Raw genomic sequence first — 18,855 nt, forward strand, 5'->3', positions numbered from 1 at the left:
TCCAATATCCATTAAGTGAACACCGTCGGGCCGTATGAGGCCTGCTTTATCTCCTTCCAGTTGTCGGTGTCATATCACTACACCGCCTCTGTCTCTTCTAAATTTTGCCATCCGAATATTTATTACCCACCCTGTCCGTTCGATGGCCGTGATGTCTCCCGCACCTTGCCATACCGCTATCGGCACAATCTCTGACCATACTATAGTTAGTTTTGTGAAAAATTCTCTGAAGCGGTCAGTGTCTAGTTTCACTATTGCCATTAGTTATGTGCTCTTGTGATGACCTAGGTTGTTTCCCCCGGCCTGTATAACTAAGATGACCAGACCTCTTGCCTCTCTCCCTACCTTGATTACCTCCATTAGTACCTGTGGCCATAGCAGGCCTCTAATACCTCTCCAGTTGAAATATGTGTTATGAAACTCTTATTTCCTCCCACCTGGGCGGACTTTCGCACTTTTTTCTGCCCAATATATATACGAGTGGCCTATCACCCACACTGTTGGCTTTGCGTCACCTGTAAAAGAAACAAACCACGTTAGGATACCAAGTCCGGTCTTATGTATCTCGCCAAACACGTGAATCGCCATCTCCCTATCCTCCGAGCTTCAATTTCTGACAGTCCTGCTCTTGGTGCTTCCGTGGCTGCGCCTATGTGGAATGAGTGTGTCCCGTAATCTTTGGGGTGGTTCCCTGCCGATGTTATGCATTTATTAAATATAGCTTGGAACTGGTATCTTGATAATGGCATTCCATCAATGTGTGATAGGAGCAGACCTCTGAGTAAACAGCTCTTCAGACTCAACCATCTGGGTTACCCCAAGCCATAGTGTATGTAGTTTCTTACAGGTAAAAGGGGGGGGGGAGCGACCCAACCCACCTGGAATTGACGATGCCAACGTCACGTAAAGCACAGCAAGGGGACTCCAAAAAGAGTCTCCATGTTTTCCAAAAATTGTGGCACAGACACCACTTAACCCTAGAACGCAAACCTGGGTCCTCGCAAGCCCGCCCTGTTAATTGTTTTCTATTTTTCTACAAGATTACTTTAGTTAGAATTTTGAAACTCTAGGTATTCCTCAGGTATATAGTTGTTTGTCATTTGAGTTTGAGTTATTCCAAGTTATTTTCACACAGGCCTAAAAGGCCCCAGGTATGTGAAAGTGTAGATTTTTATGGTCATGCGTTCTAGGGTTAAGTGGCATCAATTGCCCCAGAGTTGCTTAAAATGGTTGGTGAGGTGATTTTACCAAATCCTCAAGCTTCTATTCTCCCCAGGATGACACAGGGGTAGAAAAGTTCTTGCGAATCCATGATTTGTTCATCTTTATGAACGTGAGTCTGTCTACATTCTCAGTGGACAGCCGCGTGCGCTTATCTGTCAGCACACCACCAGCAGCGCTGAACACACGTTCAGAGAGAACGCTGGCTGCAGGGCATGACAAGATCTCCAAGGCATGAGTGGTGAGCTCCGGCCATTTTTCCAGATTGGAATCCCAAAATGAGCAAGGGTCCAGTGACACAGTCATGGCTTCGATGTTCACTTGGAGATACTCCTGTACCATCCTCTCTAGGTGTTGACTATGTGTCAGACTTCTTGTCTCCTGTGGCCTTGCAAAGGATGGTCTAAAAAAGTGGTGAAAAGATTCCACAAAATTGCTGTTACCAGCAGATACTGTGTTACTGTTACGGTTTGAGTGATGAAGACTCGACAGTCCCATGGTTGGCAAGTTAGAACTGTGAGATTCACTACGTGCAGAAGGGTGTGTGGCGCCCCTGAGGGTTCAGTCACCACAGAGTTACTGCATCTCACCCAGAGGTGAGGTATCTCACCCTCTGGTAAGGAAGGAGTATGGCTCGGGACCCTAACACCTGCATCCAACACATACCCGCAGTGGGGGTAGGGCGAGATTGCTCCTAAGGTAGAGCACAGTCCCAGGTCCCTAGCTGGCGGGAGGGCCCTATGTAGTGGGTGCTTAGGGGAGCAGCTTAGAGAAGCACATGACAGGGAGAGTATAAATAGGAAGCCATCTTAGAAAGAGCAAGCCAGTCAGAGGAGGAGAAGTGACAGGAGCAGAGCCTCTGCATGAGCTTTGCTCTGGAGGCGGGCCTAGGATGGGAGGCCCAGGACTGAAGGAGAGAAGAGAGGATTGGGAGCAGGAAGGCTCCAGGAACCGAAGAGACCCTAGGGTTACAGGCCGTGCAGAAGGCCACCCGTACGTCCACTGCTACCAGTAGTTAGAGGGGTAAGGCCAGATAAGGGGAACCGGTCCCTCAACTAGCGGAGAAACAGCAAGGCTCAACTAGAAACCGGAGGCTGCAGCATTTCATGTACTGCAGGCCAAAGTCCATACCAGTCTCACTAAGAAGGTAGCCACATAGGACCTAGGGGACGGAACACACGTCGCCCGCCAAGGTCCGAGGATACCGGATAGAAGTGTCACTGGCTGTGAGGTTCAGGGAGAAGGTCAGAGAAAGGACACACAGAAGGGGGTCCTGCTAAGTACTCCGGAGCTATCTGGGGGTGGACTGAGCCCCTCACTGAGTATGCACAGCACGACGGGGGAGATTGCTCTGGTACCTGTAATCTGGACTGCAACAACTGTGAGTAAAGATCTTGGGACTGCATCACACGGACTCTGTGTTCATTACTGACTCCCTGCACTACAACCACCATCATCCACCCACACTGCCCTGAAGCTAAACTCTTTCTGTGGGGAGTAATAATACCATTGCTGCAAAACCACCAGCTTCAGAGGACTGTTCCGCAGCGGCATCCCCTTTGGCCGCACTCCATAGGTGGCGTAGTCGGACATTATAAATCCCATATATACAAATTATCCTTGGATTGACCGCCCTGTGTCACGGACCGGGTCACTGCCACAGTGACTACAACCCCCAGCGTCTACCGGTCTTGCTCCGGGTAACCCACGACTCAGGGGGCGCGTCAACTTCATAGATCCCTGATCTGAGACCACTCCTGCAGCTTGATTTGCCCCACCTCTGGATCTCGTTGGCCCAGGCTACACGTCAGAACGTATTGCACCAGGGCTTGTCGGTGCTGCCACAGTCGCTGCAACATGTGCAGAGTTGAATTCCACCGTGTCGGCACATCGCATTTCAGCTGGTGAACTGGCAAGCCCAACGACTTCTGTAGAGACGTAAGTCATTGAGCTACGGGATGCGAACAGCGAAAGTGAGCACACAGCGACCGTGCCCTCTGCAGAAGGCCATCTAGTCTGGGATAGTGGGCTAAAAATTGTTGGACTACCAGGTTCAACATGTGAGCCATACAAGGCACGTGTGTGACATTGCCCCGGTGAAGGACCGCACCCAGGTTTGCAGCATTGTCTCACATGGCCTTCCCTGGTTGCAGGTCCAGTGGAGACAACCATTCATGAAACTGGGTCTCCAGAGCTGACCGCAACTCCTCAGCTGTGTGGGTCACATTTCCCAGACATTTCAAAGTAAACACTGCCTGATGCCGTTGAGCCCTGCTGCCAGCATAGTAAGGAGGTGTGCAGGATTCCTTCTGCGCAGTTAGAAAGCGGGTGGCATTACCAGACAGGCTTTGGGTGCAGGTGGAGGACCGAGAAGAGGTTGAGGAGGCAGAAGCAGTGGAAGAACTTCAAGATAAAGAGGATTGACTTACAACTCGTGGGGACGGCAAGACTTGGACAGCAGCCCCTTGTCCTGCTGTCACCATAGTTACCCAGTGCCCAGTCAGAGACATTTAACGCCCCTGTCCAAGCCTATTCGTCCAAGTGTCTGTGGTGAAATGCACCCTGTCACACACAGAGTATCTCAAAGAAGCGGTGATGTTGTGTGCGACATGATGGTGTAGCGCAGGCACACCTTTCTTTGAGAAGTAGTGCCGACTGGGCATCTGGTACTGGGGCACTGCGACGGACATAAGGTCTCGAAAATCCTCTGTGTCCACCAGGCGGAAAGGCAGCATTTCTGTAGCCAACAGCTTGCAGATGGTGAAATTCAACCTCTTAGCTTTGTCATGGCTAGGAGGAAATGGTCTTTTACTTGTCCACATCTGAGGGACCAAGGGCAGGCTGTTGTGCTTAGGTGGGGTTGAGTAGGATGTCCCCGGCAAACTGCCGGTCTGTGAGGAAGATGCAAGCGGATATGTTAGGTTGCCTTGATCCAAAGGTGGTGCTCTCGATGTCGGAGAGTGCTCAACACCAGCAGGTGTTTCCACTTCCAAATGAACTGACGACCTGCCAATCACACTGTCTTTTGCGAATAAAGAGGTGGCAGGTCTGCATCCAAAAACATGTGTGACTGCTGTCCCCCCAGTCACAGAGGATGAAGTGGCCGCAGATGCACAAGATGGAGCAGACGGTGGTTGGCCCAGCCCGCTATGCCGCATTGTAGCACAGTGAGCTTCCCACTGCAACTTATGATTCATATCCATGTGACGGTTCATGCATGAAGTACTCAAACTATGGATTTTTTGGCCTCTACTTAGCTTTTGGTGACAAATATTACAGATAACACGAGTTGGGTCATCCTTATCGATCTGAAAAAATGCCCAGGCTATGCAAGGCTTAGAGTCCATGCGACCTGAAGAGCCACTACGACTTGTGGTCAGAGGCATAGTTGTGGTTGAGGATGCAGTTGTTGACGTGCTTCCAGTACTCCGTCTCTGTCCAGGAAGATGCAACCTAACTTTGCCGTCAATAGCATCTGTGACGCCCAGCTGCGCTTGGTATCACAGATCCTAGAAGAGTGCATTGATGGAATCCTCCACAAGAGGCCCCCATAAACATTCACACATCTCCACCTTCCACCACAGACCAACAGAGGGAGCCCGTTAGGGATATAAGTAGGGAAGGTGAAGCTAGGCAGTTCAGTTCCTCTGAAGAGTTCCTGCAGTGGGGAAGCCTAAGAGAGGTCAGTCTGCAGTGGAGCTCAGTCTAGTCTAGAGAACTCAGTTAATAGTTCAGCAGTGGAGCACGAGGCTCCTGCTAGCTAGATTCAGGGAGCCCAGTTAGAGCTTAAGGTGTGCCGGCACCATAAGATCGGTGAAGCGTGGCAAGCTGCCGTTAGTGTTTATAGCCTAGTGAGAGCCCGAGTAGGCCGAAGTTGAGTGGAGAGTTAGTACATAGGGGGCAGAGGAGTTTAATCAGCTCACCCCGAAGCATTTACCGGAAACCGGATCTGAGCTTACCGGAATTTCTATGACCCAGTAAGGCACAACCGGAATCCCTAGAGAACTACAAGTCCCAGGATCGCTAAGGTGCTGATACGTAACAGAGCCAGGAGACGCTTCATCATTGTCTCCACCAACAAGAGTTACAGTTTGGGAACGAGGGTCTACATTATGCTCAGAACCTTCTTCATCTGGTCCTGGATCCGACTCACAAAGATTCTGGGCATCAGTGCAGATCATTTCCTCATCTGGATTAACAGAAGCTCTGGAGCAGACCTCCATTTCCCAGGCTATAGTATGAGTAAACAGCTGTGCAGACTCAACCATCTGTGTTACCCCATACTCAGACGGGCAGCTGGAGACTTGGGAGCTTTGAGGAAGCAAGTGCGATTGGGGTGACACCTCTGAGGACTGGAGTATTTGTGATGTTGAAGTTGAGGTGGAGGAGAGCCCACTTGAAGGGGCACTTGATATCCGTTGAAGCACCTGCTGTTTTTGTGCCTCATCTGGAATTTGTAGCGATGGGCGTGTTCGTAAGAAAGGGATCGTATCACATTGTTCACGAAAAGATGTAGACATCTTAGTTTGGCTGGAAGATGGTCTTTCTTCTGCAGATGTTACTCCTCCCCCCACAGCAGGGGGGGGGGGGCTCGACCCACCAGCGGACCGGCACAAGCATTGGGAGAGGGGGGCTGGCCGTCAGGGTCCACCGCAGCTCTAGCACAAACCCGGCGACACGGAGGTCGCACGGGCAGGAACGGACTGGCCGTGTCGGCTTCGCACTCTAGCGTAGTCCCTCTGCCCGCTCGCGCCCGTAACCTCAAAGGGATGCGCAAGCGGCTCTTCTTCCCAGGGCTGTTCCCCGCCCAGCAGGAACGTGGGGGAGCTCAGGTCAGCCCTCCACTGTACTCTCTTACCTCCCTCGCCCTCTTTCCTTCTTCCGTTCTCCATCTAACCCCTCTGCTCTGTGGTGTCCGCTCTCCCTCCAGCTCTCTCCTTCTCACAGGTGGACTACCGCGTGTATTCACACTGTGGCGAATCTTTTGGGCCCAAGCATAAGAAGTTGTCGAGGTAATGGATAATATGTGCCCCCTTAGAAACGTCCATTACAACCCATTCGAGGAAGCAACTAAACGCCTCAAATAGTGAGCAGGATCTGGAGCACCCCATGGGCAAACAGCGATCTATATAGTATGCTCCTTCCCAGAAGCAGCCCAATAGGTGGACACTATTCGGAGGCACAGGTAGTAAGTAACTGGAACGCCGCATCAATGTCTGTTTTGGCCATTAGCGTGACCCTTCCCAACTTCTTGATCCGCCTGATTGCCTTGTCTAAGGATGTACAGTATATACTACTGTACTTGGTTCCATGTCGATGTTGTAGTTTACTGACCTGCCCCTTGGATATGACAAATGGTGGATTAGTCCAAATGTATTGAGTTCCGTTTTTGGCACAACTCACAACGGGGATACCACTACGTCTTGTAAGGAAAGTGTTCTGAATGGAACCGCCATTCTACCTAAAGATATTTCTTTTTTTAATTTTCTTGTCATGACGTCTGGGTGTTGGTAGGCTGATTTTAGATTTTTATTTTTACTCCAGCCTTTCTTGATTTTAGAAGGGCATGACATGCCTATATCTGTGTCTCCCCCTCCTTTTACTCCTCCTCCTCTTTTCTTTTCGCATGACTATATGTACTTGTCACTTTTCCATGTGTTAGTTGTGTCTTCTGAGCAGTTTGTCAGCTTTTAGACACCTTTGAAGTGTTTTCTATGTGTTTTATGTGTGTTCCTATGTGTTTTTGTTTGCCTGCCATTGGTTTTAACGGTGTTCGAAGGTGTTCGACGAACAGTTCGACGAACAGTTCGGCGAACACACGGGTGTTGGACGAACCGAACCGAACTCAAACACTACGGGGGTGGCTCAACACTACTGTGGAGAAAAGAAGGCTTAGGGATGATCTTATTACTATGTACAAGTATATGAGGGGACAGTACAAAGACCTTTCTACTGATCTTTTTACTCTGAGGCCAGAGATGGGGACAAGGGGGCATCTTCTACGTCTGGAGGAAAGAAGGTTTAATCATAATCACAGACGGGATTCTTTACTGTAAGAGCAGTGAGACTATAGAACTCTCTGCCGCATGATGTTTAAATGAGTGATTCGCTATTAAAATTTAAGAAGGGCATGGATGCCTTTCTTGAAAAGTATAATATTACCGGTTATATATACTGGATTCCTTGATAGGGCATTGATCCAGGGAACTGGTCTAATTGTAGTATGGAGTCGGGAAGGAATTTTTTTCCCCAATGTGGAGCTTTTTGTTTGCCAAATGGGGTTTTTTGCCTTCCTCTGGGTCAACATGTTAGGCTATGGGATGAACTAGATGGACTTAGTCTTCCTTCAACCTTAAAAAACTATGAATTCATTTGAAGGGAACAAAACAATTACTGTATTTTTTGGAATGTAAGATGCACCGGACCATAAGACGCACCTAGATATCAGAGGAGGAAAATAGAAAAAATATTGAAACAAAAAATGTGGTCATGACTCACTGTTATAGAGTGGAGATCTGCTGCTGATACTGTTATAGGGGTAATGTCCCCCAATTCTGTACTAATATACCCCCTCCTGGTATATATATATGTCCCCATCCTGGTATATATGTCCCCCTATCCAGGTATACATTGCCCCCCATCCCCATCCAGGTATACATGACCCCAAATCTCCATCCTGGTATATATGGCCCCCTCATCCCCATCTTGTTACATATGGCTCCTCATCTTCATCCTGGTACATATGTCTCCCTCATCCCCATCCCAGTATATATGGCCCACTCATCCCCATCCTGGTATATATGATCCCCTCATCCCCATCATAGTATTTATAACCCCCTCATCCCCATCCTGGTATATATGGCCCCCTCATCCCCATACTGGTATAAATGGCCACCTCATCCCCAACCTGGTACATATATGTCTCCCTTATCCCAATCCTCTTATATATGGCACCTAGTGATGGGTGAGCACTAAAATGCTCGGGTGCTCGATGCTGAGGTTGAGCAAATTGGAATTCTCGGGAGCTCGACCCGACCAACGAGCCCAATGTAAATCTATGGGAAACTCAAGCATTTTTCAGGAGGCTCCCCATGGCGGTCTGCAGAGGGCCTAAAAATTGCCCATATCCGTGGAAACAGTGCTCAAATGACATGGGAACAGCATGGGAAAGACCCCTGGAAGAATTTCTCACTCCCAGGTCACTGCTGTCAATAAAGTTGTCAGAGGTATTACACCACTTTTACGGACTCACGATAAAACATACAAAAACAAAAACAAAATGGATTTTCCTGGTAAATATGTTAAGGAACATCTTTTCCAGGGTAATAACTTGTATATAAGGTAAAATAAATATACAAAAACAACAATTCTCTTCCACACCTTCAGCTATGTTCACAAGTAGCATTTTTGATGCACTTTTGCATTGCTTTCAACTAAGACAAATGTATTCACTGGTAAATGTCATTTTAACATTTTGCAACCTTATCTGGCCATGTGGTGTGTGACACATCATCAGACACATCCTGTTTAATTTATGATGGAGGGACTCTGATAGTCACAAAGCCTATTTTTATAGGGCCATCAGGATGCCCTTACTATTCTTAAAGGGCCAGCAGTCAGCCCTCGCTATTGTTAGACAGACATCAGCCGGCTATGCTTTGTTGTTCCCATTATTAACGAGTGGGTCTCCTATACTGTTATTGCGTATGTAGTGACTGCAAGGGCTGCCAAAAATTTGGAGGCACTCCAATGCCCCTTGCAAGAGATGTAGAGGTCAGAGAGCCTCGTAAAAACAATGTTCCCATCATTAGGAAGTGGGTCTCCCATTGTGTTTTTGCCTATGCAGTAAATGAAAAATCTGCCAAAGACTTGGAGGAGCTCCAATGCCACTTGCAAGACACGTAGAGGAGGTGATATGGTGGTGAATGATATGGTGATGGAGGATGAGGAGAAGAAGGAGGACAAGAGCAAATAGACAAAATCAGGAAGCATATACTCATGTCTGGGTGTGAAGACAGAGGTGCATGGGAATAGAGTTAGACGTCCCAAAAAATAAGACACTGGATTTTAGTTTATATTACGCTGCTATCATTTGGTGGTGTTGAGAAGTCTGGCCCAATCCAGCCCTTGTTCATTTTTATAAGAGTCAGTGACATGCCCCCTGGGCCGTGGGGTACTCGGTAGCCGGGCCGGTCGGTGCTGGCGGTGTCACAGTGGCGGTGACCCGATCCGTGACCCAGGGTGGTCAATAAAAGGGGAATAAAGAAAAGGGAATAAAGTTTTTATATCTAATGTTCGTGATGCCTCCTGTGGTATGCAGCTTTATGGGGCCGCCGCTGCAGTGCAGATCCTCTGGAGCCGATGATGATGCAGCAGAGTTGGGTCAGCTCTCCATAGGCAGAGCTTAGCTCCAGGGCAGGAAATGGTGATGTTATAGATGTTACTGTGCAGTGTAGTGTAGGTGATGGTGCAGATAATAATTCTAGGACACAACTTAATGGCGGTTTCCTCTTATCTTTACTTGCAGTGGTTAGGCAGACCAGGGCACGGGTATTAGCTGGTAGTAGAGGTCCGGGCGGCCTGGAAGCAAGTTGGGAATCCACCTCGCCAAGTGAAGTTGGAGGCCTTCCCTTTGCGCTAATCTCTTTGGCCCTGCTGCTTATAGCTGTGCTGTGGCCCTCGTCCCTGAGTAAAACGTCTTTGTGCTCACTCGTATGGCAGGAATCTCGGGCCTTCCTGGAGTGTCGCTCTCACGTGGCGGTGTGGGGCCCTATGTACTGCTGAGACTCCGGGCGTCTGATGGGGCCAGGAGACCTGCAGTCTCCTGCCCTCCGGTTTCTGCTGCTGGGCCTTCAGTGCCCCACAACCTCAGACTCCGGTGTCCGGTTCTTCTGCGCTTCCCTCTGGGGTGAGCTGCCATGCAGCTCCACTCCCCAGGTCTTTCCTCGTCGCTGTCCTGTATTCAACTCCTATCACTAACTCTAACCCTGCCTCCAGATTCCAGTTGCTAAGGGGAATCACACACCAGTCAGTGAGCTGGAAGCTGCAAATGCTTCTGAAACACGGCAAGGGCGGCAAAAGCTGTAGTTGACTTTCTAAAATGGGCACACAGGCGGCGCACTTTGAAAAGCAGATCCGGCAGCTCCGGGTAGATTTTGAGAAACTGCTGAACCACGAGGTTAAGCATATGGGCAAGGCATGGTACGTGTGTGAGCTTGTGACGCCTCAGAGCTGCCAACAGGTTCTGGCCATTGTCACACACGACCATGCCTGGCTGTAGGTACAGCGGTGTGAGCCACAGAACTGCCTGCTCTTTCAGAACTGTCCACAGCTCTGCAGCGTTGTGTGATTTGTCATCTATGCATATTAGCTTCTGCACAGCCTGTTGCCGCTTGGCCGAGGCAGTGCTGCAGTGCTTCCAGCTTGCGATTGATGTGGTCATTTCGGAGATGGAGGCTGAAGAGGAGGCAGAGGAGGAGGTGCAGGAGCTGTAGAATGTGGGGGCAACCCTGATTGACCCAGGGCCCGCAAACCTCGGCGTTGGGAGGACGTGTTCCTTCCCAAGGTCCGACTGGGTCCCGGCTTCCACTATGTTGAACCAGTGTGCCATCAGCAAGATGTACTGTCCCTGCCCACAAGCACTTGTCCACGTGTCCGTGGTTAGGTGGACTTTCCCATTAACTGCATTGTTGAGGGCACGGCTAATGTTGTGGGACACGCGCTCGTGTAATTCGGGGACAGCACAGCGGGAGAAATAGTTGAGACTGGGGACCTAGTACCGAGGGACGCCACCACCATCAGGTTGTGGAAAGCTTCCGTATCCACGAGCCTAAAAGGCACCATTTCGAGAGCAAGTAGTAGCGAATTGTGTGAATTTAGTAGTGTGGCCTGGGGGGCGTTGGCTGTGGATTTGCGCTTGTGCTCCAAGGACTGGGGTAGGGACAACTGAGGCAAGGACATGGACATGCTTGCTGATGGTGCTAGTTGAGAGTGTGCAGCAACAGGTGCAGGGCAGGAGGCATCTTCGCATGCGCCATGGAAAGAGGATTGGTTTGTATGCACAACAGTGGAAGAAGAAGTGGTACCACCCGCAGACACTGTACCTAGATCCTGTGGTTTGGTTCACAAAGTCGGGTGCTTTGCTGCCATGTGCCTGATCATGCTGGTGGTGGTCAGGCTGATAGTTTTGCCACCCCTGATGATGCTGGCCTGGCAGGTTGTGCAAATGGCCTTTTTGGGGTTATCGGCAGAGTCTTTAAAAAACAACCAGACTTGGGAAGACCTAACAGTTGTACTGGCAACTTCCATCATGTTGATGTTACGAGGAACGCTTTCCCACCTACTGTCTGCGGCCACCACACTGCTTGGTATTGCCTGTTGGGGTGCTCTACCTTCCTCCCCCTGTATGCTGCTGTCCTCGCTCTGCATGTCCTCCTGCCAGGTTGGGTCAGTTACTATATCATCCATCACCTTGTCTTCCACTTCCACACCCTGGTCCTCTTCCTGACTTTCTGGCAATTGTGTCTCATCAACGTCCACCTCTTGTGACACTTTTCCACCGTCACCTTCATGTGACCATGGCTGCTCAAATATTTGGGCATCACTACATGCGATCTCCTCTTGCCCCGCTTCAAGTGGACCGGGCGAGGAGTGTCTAAGTGTGGGATCAGTTGTTTCCGGGCACTCGGCGTGGTGGCAGGAAGGAGGTCCAGTCCAGACTTGACCGAGTGGAAGACAGATAGCGAGAAGATTTGGATGTTTGTTGTGGCACAATTTCAGCTAGCCCACGGCTTCGGCCTTGTCCTCTGCATGCACCATCATGTCCATTTTCCCGTCCCTTGCCACGAGCCTTGCCCATTTTAAATGTATGACAATATTTTCCACGTTCACTACAAATGGCTGTATTTGAATCACAGTGATATGTGATAACGTGTGATGGAAAACCACAGTTTTAAACAGCTGGCCTGTAGGTAACTAATTTTAACAGCGAACAGGTGTCAATAACTTTGCTAACACACTGCAACAAAATTTCAATGGAGGCCAGAAATGGCAGAATTTTCAGCGCACTTATATGTGATCCGTGTGAAGGACAAACCAAAGTTTTAATAGATGAATTTTTAGCGCTGTAATATATAAAGGATTTGGCTGTATTCTGCAGTGCCAACAAGCAAATGCAGCAAAAAAAACAGTGGGGCTAGTTCTAAAAATATCTGTAAATGCACCAGCAGCAGACAGAACTGGAATGAACCCTCTTGCTATATGCACTGCAGTCTGCCACATACACTGCCTGCCAGCCTAGCACAGATAATGTGATATATTGATATTCATGCTATAGCAACTCCATTTTGTCTGCTTGTTTCAAAATCATGTTATTATCACTCCTTGCATAACATACTTCTTTCCTTCTTTTCTCATGCTTTAAATGGAACTTTCTCACACTAACTTTTTCTCACAAGAACATTTTGTCAGACACCCTGCTCCTGTTATCTAACTAGTCTAGGCCAGGATTGACCTTGTAAATTTCCATGGTGCTTCAAACTAACGATGATAATATGACCATATATGTGTTTCCGTAATAATTGCACTAACATTGGCTCAAGCCTGTAGTACTGTAGTATGGCTGTAAGTGATTGGACATTAATAAACTCAAAACAATATAAAATGCTAAGCAAAATAAACGGGATCAGAGATTCTTGAATCCCCCCATGCAGAGCTTTGTCTCCGTCTGGTTTTCTATTGGATTGCAACCAACCTTGTAACATAATAATTTGACACTCACATGGTCAACCGTGAAGGGCCATTACTGCCCTCCCTCAACAATATCTGTGCAGCTGGATTAGTCCTCAGAAGGACTGTTAGTTAAGATGGATATGTGAATAATATATGGTGGTATACCTACACTAACTAAGAAACTTGCAAATCTCTCCCTAGCTCAGCAGCACCTCTCGCTACACTGCCTGATTCCTGAGTAGACTGTAGCGCAGCATGGCAGCGCCAGGTCTGATATAGACCTGATGACACTGTGCGGCCAGCCAATCACTGTAATGCCACAACCAACATGGCTGCGGCATTACAGTGTGTGGCAGAAAATCCCTGCATGTTCATTGGCACTCTAAAGAATGCCAAACATAAAGGGAGGGGACCTGAGCTCCTGTCGAGCAACCTCGGAAATACTCGGCGAGCGCCGAGCATCTCGAGCAGTCAGATGCATGGGCGAGCACCGTACAGTAGCGAGAATGCTTGCTCATCACTAATGGCACCCCCATCTCTGTCATGGTATATATAGCACCCTCATCCCCATCCTGGTATATATGACTTCCTCATCCCCATCCTGATATATATGACTTCATCATCCCCATCCTGGTATATATGGCCTCCTCATCCCCATCCTGGTACATCTGGGCCCCTCATCTCCATCCTTGTATATAGGGCCCCTTCATCCCCATCCTGGTACATATGGCCCCCTCTTCTCCATCCTGGTATATATGGCCCCGTCATCCCCATTCTGGTATATATGGCCTCCTCATCCCCATCCCAGTATATATGGCCCCCTCATCTCCATCTCGGTATATATCGACCCCTCTTCCCTATCCTGGTATATATGGCCCCGTCTTCCCCATCCTGGTACATATGGACACCTCATCCCCATCCTCGCATATATGGCCCCCTCATCCTCATGCTCGTATATATGGCCCCCTCATCCCGATCCTGGTATATCCCAAAACACACTGCATACATAAAAAAATAAACAATTCTACTCACCTTCAATCCACTCCCTCACAGCGCTGACTCATGTTTTAATGCCAGTAGCTGATCTCAATGTATGATCAGCCCTTGATGTCACTGCCATGCGCCCTCACACGCTGAGGTCAGCTGCTGGAATATTCACTCTTCCCCACACCGGGACTATGGGCATATGGAGCAGTGAATATTCATTTTCTTTAATAGCTGGCACACTGTTAGCCGCGGCTCCAGCAGCTGCTCGGTGATCACGTGTGTCCACTGTTAAAGAGAATGAATATTCATTGCTCTCCAATCAGCTTGTAGAGCAGTGAATATTAATTTTCATTAACAGCAGGCACATGTGTTAACTGCAGCAGGCGGCTACTGCCTCTATGACCCGCTCCGCTGCCACCCCCCACCCCACTATCCACAGCCACAGGAGGTACATCCAGACTATAAGATGCACCCCTCACTTTCCTCCAAAATTTTGGAGGAAAAAGGTTGGCCTTAAAGTCCAAAAAATATGGTATGTTCAAACAATATATAATAGTCTTGGAGGATTCAAGTATTTCCCCAACTGGAAGTCAATGATTCAGCGCTAACCACTGAGCTCTAATGCCGTCCTGTTCAATATTGACTGTGAGACAATCATTTTCATCATTTTTTCCATTTCTTTCAGGGATCAGTTACAGGACAAAGAAGGAAAAGTGCGATCAGCCCTTCAACATGTTGTGAAATGTAACCTCGAGAAAGAAGACATGATGGATCCGATTGTGTTACCACCAGCAGATTGTATCATCAGTGCTTGGCTCCTGGATATTATCTGCAAAGATCAAGATGATTACATCAGACATCTCAGGAAGTTCTTAAAGTTGCTGAAACCTGGAGGACACATTATATTAATTGGATGTTTAGAACTAACGTTTTACACAGTAGGGAAACACAAGTACCATGCTTTCAATTATGACGAGGATTTTGCCAGGAAAGCTCTGGCTGGAGAAGGTTTTATCATTGACCGCTGTAAGGTTAAAAAGAGATCGGGTGTGAATGACTACACTGATTATAAGAGCATGATATTCATTGTGGCTCACAAAGAGTCGTAGGTCTATGACACAAGATGAATCTCCATGGAAAGTGTTATATGTAAAGCTTAAATGTTATAAAAATCCTTTTTCTGTGTCTAGTGCATGATACAAGTGTATAAAAATATAATTGTTTTTTCTTTATTATAAAAAGTGTTGTGCACATTGTATCCCAGGGAAAATATCATTTATAGCATGCAAAATACTAATGAACACCCATTCACACTCGTGTCTTTCACAATGGAGTTGGATCTTTAATATTATAAGTGCTCACAATGAGGCCATTGTAAGGCGACAGATGTCCAGTTTTCCTATATGTGATAATAATTAATTATTGGTAACAAATAAAGATGGAGAAATTTATTCGAGTGGAGATTAATTCTTCTCAAGTTCGACAAAAAGACACCACTCTGGCGATTATACCGATCTTTTGTAATCTGCTCCATACGAATTCAGCAAAATGGTGGCAGCTGCGACCAATATCCTGCTGAAAACTAGAGGGCTGGAAAAGTTTAAAAAGGAAAAAAAAACATACCTTACGATTTACTTTTCTAGCTGCTCATTGCTCACTGTCTGCAACAAAGCTTCTGTTCATTCTGCGCTGTAGTTTCTGGCCATAAGTAGGCTCGGTGTGCAAGACAAAGTTACACAGGACTGCTCACCTCTCCGGATGCCACCACTGCTTCCTGACTGCTGTCCAGTCCTCCAATGCACCACATCTCCGGCCCGATGTTCACTCTAAGCTGGGGTTTCCGGCTTTCGATCTGGCTATGGAGATCACTGTGCATACCCACTCACCTCCGGGTCCTACGACTGGATCGCCTTGGCCACTGATGGTCTTCAGTGGTGACCTGCTCAGGTCTTCTGTTTTAATAACTTTGGAAGCATATTCTCAGAATCAGATGAGCAAAAGCATTAGGAAGTATTTATGGTAAAACTCAGGATTTAGTACTACCCATTAACAAACCCAATCTTAGGATATATTTTGGGACAGGATATTTATGAGAAAATACTTTAATTATTCCTATAACTCTCATTGCTTGTAACAGGTTTTCCACCCATTTACATTCATGGCATGGTATGAATGAACTATTGTTGTATGTACAATGAGACATGAGGAAGTTGATGTTATTGCACTGTATACATATGCACATTGCTCTCCTGGTGTATATTGATTAATCACTGATTATGTGGTGTAACCTATATATCCCTAGTTTATGCACTTTAAATGTTTATGGCTTAAGAAAGGCTCAAAGTTTGAAGAGCTGAAACAGTGCACATACATGGGTGAATAAAGACCATGGTTTATTCACTATCTCATTTCTGGAGTGCTGAGATTTTTTACCATATGTAGGTGGGGGATTCTGGGTCGGTACCCTGAGGCTTACACCCATATGCCATATCAGTTTTGTATAGTGCTGCTTTCCTTTGAGGATATATATATATATATATATATATATATACAGTACAGACCAAAAGTTTGGACACACCTTCTCATTTATAGATTTTTCTGTATTTTCATGACTTTGAAAATTGTACATTCACACTGAAGGCATCAAAACTATGAATTAACACATGTGGAATTATATACTTAACAAAAAAGTGTGAAACAACTGAAAATATGTCTTATATTCTAGGTTCTTCAAAGTAGCCACCTTTTGCTTTGATGACTGCTTTGCACACTCTTGGCATTCTCTTGATGAGCTTCAAGTGGTAGTCACCGGAAATGGTCTTCCAACAATCTTGAAGGGGTTCACAGAGATGCTTAGCACACACTGAGAAGGTGTGTCCAAACTTTTGGTCTGTACAGTATATATATATATATATATATATATATATATATATATATATACAGTAGAGACCATAAACCATCTTGATTGGGTTCAGGTCTGGTGACTGTGGAGGCCAGGTCATCTGGTATAGCACCCCATCACTCTCCTTCTTGGTCAAATGGCCCTTACACAGCCTGGAGGTGTGTTTAGGGTAATTGTCCTGTTGAAAAATAAATGATGGTCCAACTAAATGCAAACCGGATGGAATAGCATGCCACTGCAAGATGCTGTGGTAGCCATGCTGGTTCAGTATGCCTTCAATTTTGAATAAATCCCCAACAGTGTCACCAGCAAAGCACTCCCACACCATCACACCTCCTCCTCCATGCTTCACGGTGGGAACCAGGCATGTAGAGTCCAACGTTCACCTTTTCTGCGTCGTACAAAGACACGGTGGTTGGAATCAAAGATCTCAAATTTGGACTCATCAGACCAAAGCACAGATTTCCACTGGTCTAATGTCCATTCCTTGTGTTCTTTAGCCCAAACAAGTCTCCTCTGCTTGTTGCCTGTCCTTAGCAGTGGTTTCCAAGCAGCTGTTTTACCATGAAGGCCTGCTGCACAAAGTCTCCTCTTAACAGTTGTTGTAGAGATGTGTCTGCTGCTAGAACTTTGTGTGGCATTGACCTGGTCTTTAATCTGAGCTGCTGTTAACATGCAATTTCTGAGGATGGTGACTCAGATAAACTTATCCTCAGAAGCAGAGGTGACTCTTGGTCTTCCTTTCCTGGGGCGTTCCTCATGTGAGCCAGGTTCTTTGTAGCACTTGATGGGTTTTGCAACTGCACTTGGGGACACTTTCAAAGTTTGCCCAATTTTTCGGACTGACTGACCTTCATTTCTTAAAGTAATGATGGCCACTCGTTTTTCTTTACTTAGCTGCTTTTTCTTGCCAAAATACAAATTCTAACAGGTTATTCAGTAGGACTATCAGCTGTGTATCCACCAGACTACTGCACAACACAACTTATGGTCCCAACCCCATTTATAAGGCAATAAATCCCACTTATTAAACCTGACAGGGCACACCTGTGAAGTGAAAACCATTTCCGGTGACTACCTCTTGAAGCTCATCAAGAGAATGCCAAGAGTGTGCAAAGCAGTCATCAAAGCAAAAGGTGGCTACTTTGAAGAACCTAGAATATAAGACATATTTTCAGTTGTTTCACACTTTTTTGTTAAGTATATAATTCCATATGTGTTAATTCATAGTTTTGATGCCTTCAGTGTGAATGTACAATTTTCAAAGTCATGAAAAAAAAAGAAAAATCTTTAAATGAGATGGTGTGTCCAAACTTTTGGTCTGTACTGTACGTTGCAACCTTCAAGAGGCTAACAAGAAGTCCAAGATGTATTTTGACAGGAAACATGGTTTTGTTGTCCTCAAAGAACCTGCGATTGAGAATTCCCTCTAAAAACTGGGTCCTAAGTTTGTGGGTCCATTTAAAGTGCTTCAGGTTGTTAACCCGTCCGCTATTAGGTTGGATGTCTCTACTTCCTGGAAGACTAATCCTGTGTTTCATGTTTCCTTGTTGAAAAAGGCTGATATATCTGATAGGGATGCCACTGTCACAGTTCCTCCTGTGGTGGAAGATGGCGATTATGAAATTTCTTGTATCTTGAATTCTAGATGGCATAGAGGGAAATTACAGTATCTTGTCTCCTGGAAACGTTTTGTTCCCGAAGACAACTCCTGGGTAAGGACGGATGATGTCTCTCCTCCTAGGCTTCTTAAAGCTTTCCACAGGAGATTTCCAGATAGGCCTGGGCCTGGAGGATCCGGAGGATCCTCATAAAAGAAGGGGTACTGTTAGAACCCTCCTGTTTGTTTTTTCCATCTTGTGTTTTGTGATCACGTGACCATCAGCCTTTATATTCCACCTTCTGGCTGTGCAGGACTTCAGTGTTTGACTGTCTCTCTAGCCAGGTGCTTTGGTGCCTTTCTCTGTCAGTTCGCTTGGTCTTTCTGGGACCTCTAGTACCTTTTTGTCAGTTTG

General features: G+C 46.9%; 1 protein-coding gene across 1 annotated transcript in view; it reads left to right on the plus strand.

The window, feature by feature from the left end:
• LOC141172733 (nicotinamide N-methyltransferase-like) overlaps window positions 1-15,389 on the plus strand; it is a 90,105-nt gene extending 74,716 nt beyond the window's left edge. The window contains exon 3 of the mRNA XM_073657204.1: window positions 14,624-15,389. Within this exon, the coding sequence (XP_073513305.1) occupies window positions 14,624-15,047 (424 nt within the window). The 3' untranslated portion in view covers window positions 15,048-15,389. The remainder of the gene's footprint in view (window positions 1-14,623) is intronic.
• The last annotated feature ends 3,466 nt before the right edge of the window (window positions 15,390-18,855 follow it).

Source organism: Phyllobates terribilis, unplaced genomic scaffold (genome assembly GCF_046119375.1).
Source record: "Phyllobates terribilis strain yellow unplaced genomic scaffold, ASM4611937v1 Scaffold_12__6_contigs__length_324123572, whole genome shotgun sequence".
Lineage (NCBI taxonomy): Eukaryota > Metazoa > Chordata > Amphibia > Anura > Dendrobatidae > Phyllobates > Phyllobates terribilis.